General features: G+C 43.6%; 1 protein-coding gene across 1 annotated transcript in view; it reads left to right on the top strand.

The window, feature by feature from the left end:
• Positions 1-12,335, top strand: part of cacna1g (calcium channel, voltage-dependent, T type, alpha 1G subunit) — a 227,639-nt gene that overhangs the window by 178,283 nt on the left and 37,021 nt on the right. Inside the window, exons 23-26 of the mRNA XM_053414443.1 lie at positions 6,222-6,348; positions 8,153-8,284; positions 8,416-8,505; positions 8,716-8,908. Coding sequence (XP_053270418.1) covers positions 6,222-6,348; positions 8,153-8,284; positions 8,416-8,505; positions 8,716-8,908 — 542 coding nt within the window. The remainder of the gene's footprint in view (positions 1-6,221; positions 6,349-8,152; positions 8,285-8,415; positions 8,506-8,715; positions 8,909-12,335) is intronic.

Here is a 12,335-nt window from a genome sequence, read left to right on the forward strand (position 1 = left end):
TCCATATTCGTTCTTCTAAATCTTCCGTGATTTCCGCGTATTGTGGGGCATGAAACCGGAAACTAGACTCCGGACGGGATGTAGTAAGCAGACCAATCACAAGCCTTGCGGGCTGCGTGAGGCTCGCGTCGCCTTGTCGTGTAGTTACAAAAATTGGCGGACGCACGCAAGCACGCAGAGGGCACGAAAGGGGCGTGTTGCGTGTGTTGCGTGCATGCGTGCGTGCGTGCAACCCGACGATAATTCGGCCTTAAGTCAACATCAAGCCAAATATATTTGTAAAGTCCTGTTTTTCTTTACCCAGAAAAGGAGCTTTTCTTAAACAGATTGTACCTGAAAACACCAGCTTGGTGTCCCAGTGTGGACAGGTTCATAGCTTTTCCAGATTGAATAATTAAGCCCAGATCCACACGATGAAGTTTTCGGTTAAGATTTAGAAACCTCTAATGTGCACCAGCCCTAAAACAGACAAGTTTGGAAGCCCTGTTTAGATTTCAATCCTCCCGGGGTGCACTGTAACACACATGTATGGGTACAATACTGCGATAGACTGAAACTGTTTGAATGATGACATGTGTGGAGTACAAATTAATTGATGAGTTTGATTACATGGTCTGGTTGAGACAGGGAGATTCTTCTTTCATTGAGTGTGGTGGACGTCATTGTGATAAGTATAAGAACAATAAAGGCAGAAGTCAAACCTTCTGGATGTAGCATGGATTTATTTACTGGGACAAACCCTGAGGGGAGGGTTCACAGGTCAGGTTGGTGATGGTTGGAACATCTGTCCACTCTTGCTTCTTGCCTTGTTGATGTCCAATTGCGTTTTAATAAAAAAAATCACCTTGCTAGTTACAATACTACAACGAATGTAGATTGAAGCCATTTACAACACATATAAAACATACACAAATAATTTGGTTCGGTGCTGGTTAGTTTTTAAAAGATAGCATTGTACTTTAAACTCGCAAGTGAATGTGACATTTGAGAATTCAGTTTGTGCCCCCCAAAGGGTTCTCTGGTTTGATCTGGTGACAAGCAGTATCCTTGAGACTAGTACCTGATGCTCCCTGATGCAGAGTTCTGTCATTCTGCCGAACGCCCTGTCCTAGTTAATCCCCCCAGGCCAGCAGGGCCGAGGCCGTATTAATGTCAAGTGGGAAAGGTTTTTAAGTCAGATTGGAAATGTGAAGCAATTACAGGAGGAAAATGTGAGTTTATGGGTAATATTCTCGGGAGCAAAGGTCAGCCATTTCTTTGGTGAAGCCTTCATTTTGAGCAAAGTGTAAAAATGGCAGAGGGAGAAATGGATTAGGGAGGCTGTATGGAAGCAGGCAGAGAGTGAGTGAGGGAGAAACAGGAGATGACGGGGGGGAAAAGAGGAGGAAAGAAGAAAGAACTGTGTCTGGCAACGTGGCTTTTTCTTCAACCAAGGCTGTGGACTAGTTACTGGAAGGCTAAACTGTAAAATCATATTTTACGGTAGTTATTAACTTTCAGTCCAAGAGGAGGAGCCGAGCGTTAAAGGCTGCATCACATTAAGCTTGCTACTCTGGGTATACAGTATGGCCTCCTTATGGTGTACTGCTGCTGCTTAAAACCCTGTAGGAGATAATTCAGCCTGGTCAACATAGGGTGGAATTACTGCTTTGCTTCTAACTAATATATTTTTAGGGACTACAGCACATTTTGAGTTAGGCATGGCGGTGCCTCTGCATAACCTAACATCACATACACGATCTAACTATTAGGAGAAAGGTTGGATCTGTTTTTAATTTGCCAGTTTTGGGCAATGATAATCTTTACTCTATTTTCTAGTTGTCATTCCTTTTACATAATGTTCAAAAGGTTTGATAATTAGTTCTGACATTTGTGGGAAGTACACAAATGTACCACCCTCCATCTCCTTTTCGGAATTTCTTCAAATTTGGTACAATTGTTCAGTTGGACTCAAAGATGAACTAATTCGATGTTGGTGGTACAAGACCAAAGTTACGCTGCCCTCATGTTCTTGTGATAGGATATATCAGGAATACCTGTCCAGCATAAATTGCACTGGTCGGCAGAGGCATCCAACCACAGTCCGGTAGTCCCTGCAAACTAGCATCACTATCTTTGCTCTTTATGTCCATTTCTCTCAGAAAGTGCAACAATCCACAAGTTGTTTCCCCCTACAGTTACCACCACGCTTGTCGTGATCTGTAAGAGGTAGGTGTGTTATCCCTTCACCCTACCTGGGACCAGACAGACATACAGCCAGAAGGTACCACCCTGAAGGACACGTTATAGTCTGGCACAAGGCAGATGCAGCAGTGTCATCCACAAAGCTTCTGTGTTAGTTCCAATATGAGCCTGTTGTCACCTCACTCCGACTTTGGTCGACTCGCGCTCGCTGGGTGATAAATTAAATATGAGCTTGCCTGTGTTTTCCCCTCTGGCTGCTTAGTACAAGTGGGGTTCATACAGGCGGCATCGGAGCTGCTGGCGCTGACTTGGGAATAACAATCAATCAACAGTCATTTATGTGCTCACAGGCTGAAATCCATGGCAGCTTGTCACTTAGTGAAGCAAGTTTTGAAAAGTGTCTTCTGTAGTTTATGCAGTGTAACCAAGTGAAGAGTTTGCGCTTAGCTATTGTGGGCATTCTTGCAGTGCTTGCAACATGCCTAGTGAGTGAGTGTTATTGCAACAAGCAGGTGACTTTGTATTCATGAACTGTTTTGTGTGGAGGGGTCCATTTCTCTTTCCTTCCCGGTAAATATATTAATGAAGGCACTAAATTGTGCAAGGGAGAAGGGGGTGTTCAGGAGGGCACAATCGTTTTGTGTTTGTGTGTAAATCTGTTAGTGTGACAGAATGATGCATTGGCTTTGTTAAACAGGGCACACACACACTTACACACCTCTGCACCTCATTCCTTAAGCCCGCAACCTGAGCAGGAGTCCAGCTTCACAGTCGGAAGTGAAGTTAGCACCCTTTGTCACTACCGAGCACCGCCTACACCTCATTGAAAATTCAGCCGCGACCTAGAGAGCCGACACCCTCACCACCGCCCATCGATGTGTTCATTAAAAGTCCACGCCACACTCCCAGGACCCGTTGCAAACAAACTGGTCTAAACTGCTTTGCATTGTTTGTGAAGTCTTGGCTTGCCAACAGGGGGTCAACCCCCTCGAAGTTGAACCCCTGTTGCCTCAGCCTTCGAGCTCATCAATCACCTGACGATGATGTATTTACCTCGCGGCCTCCACGTCGGCTACTTTCTGTGTCCCATTAGTGTAAACATACCCCCTGTACCCGTGACAGCGCAGATTGACTCAGCAATTTCGGTAATTACTATTCTTTAAGATGTGGTGATAATGTTTGTGTGACACCTTCACTGGTTGACCCACAGCTTACGTTTCCTTCATTACATAAGCGATGGCTACAATAATATTTTGTAGTAAAAGTACACAGCTGGAGAGGAAGGACTGGTGTAGGTTGAAGAGGTTTAGATTTAGACAACAAGGTGGAGAGAGAAACAAGTTAAGACCAAAAAGCAGAGAAGCATCTGCCTCATTTTTGTATTCCCTATATATCCCCTCAACTCCCCATTCCTCCTCCCCACCCTCTGTTCCCTTTTTCTATCTCCCAGCATAGTTTAACAACACCCAGTATTTGTACTGTGGGAACACGCTTGCCATTTAATGCCCTACTTGTTGTTCTCTTTCCTTGGAGTGAGGGATATGCTGGTGAAGGAGGGAAGCGAGTGCTGCGTGTGTGAAGGTGTTGTGCACCGAAGCACACTCCTTCCCGCTTTGCATAGCACACATAACAAGGATGCTCTGCAAAGTGCTGCACAATTACGCCGAGGTGTAGATTAGAAGAAGCGAGAATTGACTTGTTCTCCCCCTAGCTCTCTTCATCCAGCTCCTCATCATCTTCCTTTCGGTATCATGTGCAAATAGAAGTTACGGAAAGCAGCCTCACTGCAGTGTGTCCTTCACACAGCGCATCATCAGAGTGTATTGACTCATAATAAAGAGACCGATGTTTGCCAGAGTGGAGCTCAAAAGGACAACATGATGTAAAGAGGTAGAGAGATTGGCTCGAAGTTTTCATATGCAAAGCAGAAATGTGGGGAGACATCTTCCTTGCAGGTTATTTACACTATAATTTGCTGAGCTGGGAAAATTGAAATGGTGTGATGGACTCACGGGTTCCATAACACTGCACTTTTCTTTATTTCTTACCAAGGTCATGCTTATTAGTTCATTTTTACACTTTAAAATTATTGAAATGACCAGTCCATCAACTAATTTAAAGTATAACTTTAACCCCAGTTTTTGACACTACCTGCAAATCCAAAAAGGCAGTCCTGGGAGGCGGGGCTAAGAATTGACTGTGAGCGGTCCCTGGTGGCGAGTGGCCGCCCACAAAATTTTATATTTTTAATATATATAATTGTCATGTTGAAGAGACGTCCAAAAGGGTTGAGTTTACATTTGTCCTGCAAGATCTAAGATGATTTCAAACAATAGGTGGCGTTATGATCCATGTTCAACCCATATATATAGACTTTTCTTTTTATAAATGTGTATATTATATTACATTCATGTTTTATTTCTCAAAGTACAGTCACATAATTTAGTTTACAGCTTAAAAACACATGTTTGGTGTAATAGTGTGTTTAAATACCTGTGACACATCGTCATACATACATAATCAGTTGACAGAACAAAACTATTTAAATCTGCTGCATATCTGTACCTTTTCTGCATTAGTGTATTGATTTCAAGAGATATTTAAAACTAAACAGAAATTACTTAAAAAAAAAACAGGCCTTTATCAATGACTTTTACAGAAAATATCAATGAATGTTATGATACCGTTTGTCAAATGCATCAATCACCAAGGAAAGTGGATGAAGCTATTGAACACTAGCACCCTCCGTAGGCCACCAGCAGCAGTGCATCACAATCTGGTTTCCAATAGTACAACAAGAGAGGCAGTGAGGTGCAGAGCGATGGGCTTTCGCCATGAGCTCGTTATTCTCTGATCAGGGATATTGATCTGTGGCCTTGGTCGGTCCTGCCTACTTATTATCTCATGTCTTCTCTTAATGTGCTATTGACTCTTCCTTCACTCAACTGTCTGCTCGGGGGAAAACACAAAAAGACAGATAGATAAGGAAGAGCAGATTATCACCTCGACAGACCCTTTGACTGTGTTGCATTTTTCTTTTCTCTCTTTCAGGCTCTTTCATGTGTCATCTTATCTGTTACCTCATATTGACTTTGTTGTTTGCTGCATTTGTGTTTTAAGTGTGTGCTCGTGCCTGTACACGTGTATTTTCTGTTTGAAAGTATATACAGATACGTATCCATGCATTGGTAGGTCTTATGTAGCAGGTGTGTGTTTGTGTTTCTTCACCGGCGAAGCTCAGCTGCAGCACAATACAGTGCTGGGTGTCATGCTGGCACTAATTAAACATCCTCGTCAGTCTATTGGCTTAATTAGACGTGTCTATCTGTTTCCTAGACTGCAGAAATGAAAGGAAGCAGCGAGTGGTGTGAAAGTGAAGTTAATCTGCCTGTGAGCCAACAAGCGTTTTGGTTCTGAAATGTGCACGCGTGAGCCGTTTGCTCCGACTGTGGTAAACAAAGGAATTAAAGAAAATAAAAAAAGATAGATTTCACGTAATTTCACTCAGAAGCCTGCGTTCACGCTCAAATAGCTTCTGCTTCTGCTTAGTTGAGTTCTGCTTGTGCTCAAACTGTGCAAAGATTCCCTGCTCTTCAGCTCTTCTCCCCGTGCTCACGCTGCTTATGTGTGCATTAAACCTCTGCACTCTGAATTTTTCTTCTGCGCTTGGATTGTGTTGTGCTTTGAGTCGGTCAAAATCGCCGAACCAATAGAACTTGGCTATAATATTTACAGATAACATTGAGTGCAAGCCACAGTTTGAGCGCAAGCAGAGCTCATATATCCACAAGACGGGGCTATTTGAGTGCAAGTGGTTTTGAATAGGGGCATTACAAAATATTAACATAAAATCACTAATAACTTTCTCTCAAACAGAAAGACAACACTTTTGAGTTAGTGTGTGTGCACACAGGGTGAGTGGCAGAGGGTTGGAACGATGCAGGCGTCCTGCTCCCTCTGGTCTGTACCAAACTGTAAGTGACCCTGCACAAACACACATGCACAACACTAATACTGTATTATATGCTCTGTTCCAGAGTGATCAGCAGAGCCCCAGGGCTGAAGCTGGTGGTGGAGACTCTGATGTCGTCACTGAAGCCCATCGGAAACATTGTTGTCATCTGCTGCGCCTTCTTCATCATCTTTGGCATCTTGGGAGTACAGGTGAGTAGGTAGAACGAGGAGAGGGAGGATGCAGACAGACCATGAGAAAACTAAAAGGTCGTACAGCTGCGGTCCATACAACCACGACACAGATGCATTATCCTCCTCTCACCACGCTGTTGGACATGTACCATCCTTGCATCGCAAGCAGTATGAAGAGTTAAAAAAAGTACATAATAACTCATGCCAGGAAACTTATCTGGTCACAATTGAGATTTCATGGCTATCAGGCTCTGTCCTTGTCGCAGTTCAGGCTCATGTGTTTTGGTCCATAGACCATCTGTCCAAGTTAAGAGTTTTTTCTTGATGGGTCAATAGAACCATGAAGTAACGATTAGATGCTATCACTCGTTGAAAAGTCACCATAGACACTGCTGTTGCATCCTTAACCTCTGCTGTCGAAAACGTTGAAAATGTTGGCAAGACAAGCTAGATCATTCATCTATCGATACATCCATCCACCTTATCCTTGTCTAGGGTCTTGGGTGACTGGGCAAATGGAGCCAATCCCAGCTGACATTTGGCAAGAGTTCAACATAGAGCAGGGCCAACATGCAGAGAAAAAAAACCACCACTCACATTTTAGATTCCCCAACCTAAACCCTAATCTGGTAGTCTTTGGTTTGTTTGATGAACACAAACATGAGGAGAACACGCAAACACAAGGGCCCTGCTCAAAGTGAGACTCATACCAGTAAACATCTTGCTTAGATGTATAGTGATATGATATAGTGGTGGTGGTAGTGTATATATTTTGTGCTAAGTAGCCTTTCCTATATTTTGTATTCTAGTTCCCATGCATAGGTATTCCAAAGCACAAAACCAACATTAGACACCCGGAGCAGTGAGGTATTGGTGAGCTGAACCAGAGTAAACGGTATAGCTTGGGGCCGGCAGAGGGACCTGGAAAATCGTTTTGACAGACAGTCAGACTGGGCAAGGCGGGAAGACTGGAAGCAGCTGGGAATGATGAACCTGAGGCACAGGCAAACACGAGAGAAGAACAAACTGGAACTTGAGTTTCTCAGTAGCCTTTGCATCATGTTGGTTAAATTATCAATCTGGCGATGTCTGGAATGCAGAGCAGAGGTATATACCATCTACTGCAGGAACTGATTAGTGTATGAGTCACAGGGGCGCTGGTGAATTGGCAGCAGGAGGGAACTGATGCCACGCAGACAAACAGAGACAGAATCAAACAGGGGACAAATAAGGAACACAAGGGCGGGAGAAAAGATCAGAAACAGAAGGAATGGAAGAGTCCCAGCTGGTGTCATGTCAATCCTTACAAAGCTTTAGCGGTAAGGTACAGTGCCCAATTCAATATGTACACAGCTTGTAATCTAAAATAGAGGTTAACCAAAGATCTCTTAGTACAAAAGAAAAAACCTTCTTTTTAACTGCAGCGAGGAAGCTGTCTGGAGAAAGAAGTAAGGCTGATGACATTGACCGCTTTACTTTTGTAACAAATAGATATTATATCAGTATTAGATTCACGCCCTGTCCGCACTTATGTGGATATTTCTGCAAAACAAACTAAGTCTTCCTCTTAATTTATCCTTGAACAGTAATTCCAATATATTAGACCACTGCTCCTGTGGAAGGATTAGTAGGAAAAATTGCGATGATGAGTTAATTGTAATGTCTGCAGGGATCTGGGAAAAAACAACATGAAACGGTTGCTAATGTCAAGAACAGTTCGGACCCCAAATTAACCTCAAACAGCATAATGTAGTTTGAAGAAAATGTTCTCTTTTGGTTCACTCTTCAATAAAGAGCATATTTATCGATTTTCTCTCTCCAGCTCTTCAAAGGGAAGTTCTTCTTTTGTCAAGGACTAGAACTTCAAGTAAGGAACATCACCAACAAGTCAGACTGTGTGCAGAACAGCTACAAATGGGTCAGACACAAGTACAACTTTGACAACCTGGGACAGGTACGATCTCAGAAATGCACTGAATTTTTATCAATAAACACAGATGATCTGATGAACTGCTTGAATTAGAAATCTGTACAACCCTCATTGTAGGACATTTCAGCAATTCTTCACTTTCTTTTCTGTCCCAGGCCTTAATGTCTCTATTTGTTCTGGCGTCAAAAGACGGCTGGGTGGACATTATGTATAATGGACTGGATGCTGTAGGAGTGGACAAACAGGTAAATCTGAAGAATAGGACGCACTCATAAGTGAGTCCGGGGCAGCTGTCATTGCAAATCATTTGGGTTTAGCCGAAGTAAATCAATTGGTGCAATCCTCTCAAAAATATGAATTGATAATATCTGTTAGAAGTCATTTCAAAATTTGAATTCTGTACATTTAACCATTCTGAATATCTATAAAATCCTCTGTTTCTGTGTATGTTTCAGCCAGAATTGAACCACAACCCATGGATGCTGCTTTATTTCATCTCTTTCCTGTTGATTGTGGCTTTCTTCGTGCTCAACATGTTCGTGGGCGTGGTGGTGGAGAACTTCCACAAGTGCCGGCGCCACCAAGAGGCTGAGGAGGCCAAGCTCAGGGAGGCGAAGAGACTGAAACGCAGGGAGAAAAAGAGACGGAGTAAGGAGAAGGAGCTGGCTGGTCGGTAGTCTTTCCACATCTTTCTGAGTCCTGCTTGATTTGAGCCTGAGCCTCTTTTTCTTTTGCTTTTTGATTTGGTTTTGCCGAATCCAAGAGAGCCCAAATAGTGAGCTAGTACCACCTATGGTCGCTAGTCTGTGGTAGAACCCCCACCCCTTTTTCTTTCTCCGTTAGCAGTCCGGCTGGTTTTTGTTGCAGTCTGGTGGTCACCTACTTTTACTCTGCAGACTGCTGCAGACTTCGGAGGCTCTGCTTCAACTCCAGCTACAAATTGATCAAGCTGGATGTTAAGAAAAGCTTCCACAACTGGTCAGTTTACAGAGCAAGGATAGTTGACCACTGGTGTTAGCCCCTTCCGCTCTTACCTTGCCTGGTCTTAGATCCCGTGCTTGGGATGGCCCCTTGGAGCATGCCCAGTGAGTGCTGACAGGTGGGGCTTGCATGGTGTTGGGTAAACAGAGCTAGAGGGAGGGGGAGTTGTTGATCATTTTATCGCCCAGATCAAAAAGGAGATGACCCCCCTCCCTTCCTCTCTTCTGCATGTGGTTTAGTACAGCCGCAGGGGCAGGGATAGACCCAAACCTGGGAGGGGGGTGAGGAAGTCTGTCCCCTTCGTTTTACTGTAGTGAAGTTCTCAGATCACTTTAGGTTAGGTTTATAGGAGTGAGAACTAATTCCCTGCCGGTTCCCCCTACCCTTCGGCTGTATAGGAGTTGGGGACAAACTGTTTGGTTTGGTTTTTATTTTTTCCACTGCCTCCTACACCCAAAAACACAACCGCTAGCAATAAACTTCCCAAGAATTCGGTAAGCTAAAAGTAATTTAGCCACTTATTCTAAAGGGGCAGTGGACTCGATTTTTTAATTTTTTATATTTTTTTATTCAATAACCGTAGTGTTTCTGTCCAGGTCTTGAGAAAAACAGATGGCAATTGATCTTCCTTTTTCAGGAGTTGTCTGCAAAGGGTATATGACCAATCGTGAAACCCCCTCAGACCCTTACGTACTTTAACACATGTACACAAGAGGAACTCCCCTTTTTTCTTGACCTTACAGTTCTTATTTAGTTCATTTCTCAGTTTTTGTTTTTGTTTTTGCGGATTTTTGGTTTGATACACTTGTACTCTTTTTTTGTCCGGTACACCTTTTTTGGGGAATATGTCGGCCGATTAGCAAAATAGCAACACAAAAAGGTTGCTTTAGAAAGAGACATCTTACAGGTGTGAGTCAATAGAATGTAGGGATGGTTGCGAGTGACTGCTTTGGTTCGAGAGTCAATGGCTTCTTGATCGTTACAAAACAAAAAATACAACTGGACTCAGAATCAATGGAAAGACAAAACGTAGGAACATAAAACCAGCTTTATCTTTCATCGCTTCCTTCTGGCCTTACTCCATCCCTCTTTCCCTCTTTCTCTCTCTTTGACTCTCTCCTGTTTCTAAGTCTCCAGCTCTTCCTCCCATGCTTTCTTCAGCTTCTTCCTGACTAACACAGTCTCATTCCTCTAGATTTATTGGTTCCGGGGGTGAGTTGGGCTCTTTCTGAAGGCACATTGAAAGGTACAGCGTTTCTAGCATGTTCTGTGTGTCCCCTTTGAACCCCCCACCACCACCACCACTGACCACGACCACCCACCATGGTGGCTAGGGTTCTAAGTTCAATGGTCACGGGAGGTAGGGCCCCATCCTGCGTCCCCGCCCCCCTGCCTCTCTCCCATAAGCCCTCAGTCCACTGGACATGCTGTTACCTGTTTTCTCTGTCGTGGCTTTGTCTTTCACAGCTCTTCCACACTGTGCGCAATCCATCCACTGTCCACAGCACTGCACCGCTGCACTACGACCACAAGAGAAGAAAACTTTTGGTCTAGTCAGGTTGGCAGGGAAACTGGGATTGGAGATGCGGTGAGGCAGGGAAATGTACTGAGGGGGAACAAATAGGACTTCAAGATTAAGGGGTTCCTGGTTGTCTTTATTACTTGCAAAGCAAGGGAAGTGTGTCCTATCAGAATTGTCACTATAGGTTGGGAACATGGTGATATTGTTACAATGAAGTGTGACATGATTGTTGAGCAATCCATCCACTGGAGGAGCAAACAGGCTGTAAACAGGCAAAGTAACATCATATTGATGCCTGCAATTTCTTACTAGCTTTCCTATTGTGGGCCCGCTTGACCTGTTGGCTACACTGTCCCCCATTCCGGTGGTGCGGCTCCGTTTTGTCTATTCATGCAATATTCGTAAGCTTCGAGAAGACACTCATTAACGCTGATGAAATGAAGGCACATGTTGCTCCGTAAACGTACCTTAAGTTGAGAGTAAATGAGCCTTAAGACGGCTAAATAATGTCCTCTATTAAAAGTTACTGGCTTCAATTAAAGGGCATTGGAGCACAGAATTAAATCAAGAATATTCTTATTTTCCCATTGAGTTTATGTGGAGTTAGTGGCTTAATCTAAGACAACCAGGGTTATAATATGTACATTTCTGAATGTGTGAGAGGATCTCACTTTTCCACCTGGTGCCTCCATATTTTACGCTTCAGAGGTTTGTTTGTTTTTCACTTACAAAGAGAGTTTAAATAGTTTATTGGTTGTAAAACAAACTATGTCTAGTGCATCAGATGTGTATCAGTAGGATGCCATTATTAAATCATGATCTAAAATAAAATAAAAGCTCTTGCCAAGCTGCTTATATTACTGGCTGATTTGTGCAGCAAGCTGTGTACAAAGGTTAGACCGGTACAATTTGTTATTAAGTAGGAACACAGCAGGTCTGTGAACAGCAGTTGGCTCGTGTTGGGCAGAGAGGTCGTTTCAAAGCTGTCTGACAAACTTCGACTGGTTTGCTGGTGGACATGGGTGAATTGTCGCAACCCGTTACCATGAGAATCTGCTTGAGGTGTTGTTAATAGGTGGGAGCTTCAGCATAGCGATAACCGTTTCACTGACTCCGTATTATGACAGTGTTTGTATTTGTGTGAGCACACTTTGTTTGTTCATATACCACCAGGTGCAGTGTGTGTTAAATAGGGGCACTTTTCTGGTAAGTAGACTTGCTGTTTTTTTTTTTGTCTGTGTGTGTGTATGCATATGTGTGTGTCAGGCAGCAGATGGCTTCAGAACAGGTTGTAAAATATGCAGGAGCAGCTCTCATCCACACATCCCTCCTCCTCTCAGCCTTGATGTCTGTCTGTGAGGGGGGCAGGACCCCGACACTCCTCTATTGCTCCTTGTTGCATTTTTCCTAAGGATACGGGGGCTTGCCGCATTTTTATATTTTCACCCAGGTAATTACAGAAGTGTCTGGAGTGCAAAACACACACATATAATAGAGCATCCACACAGTTTGGTGCTTGTATTTTTGTGTTGCACAATCAGCAACCAGAGAATAATGTGTTGGTGTGTGGGT

Source organism: Pleuronectes platessa, chromosome 21 (assembly GCF_947347685.1).
Source record: "Pleuronectes platessa chromosome 21, fPlePla1.1, whole genome shotgun sequence".
NCBI lineage: Eukaryota > Metazoa > Chordata > Actinopteri > Pleuronectiformes > Pleuronectidae > Pleuronectes > Pleuronectes platessa.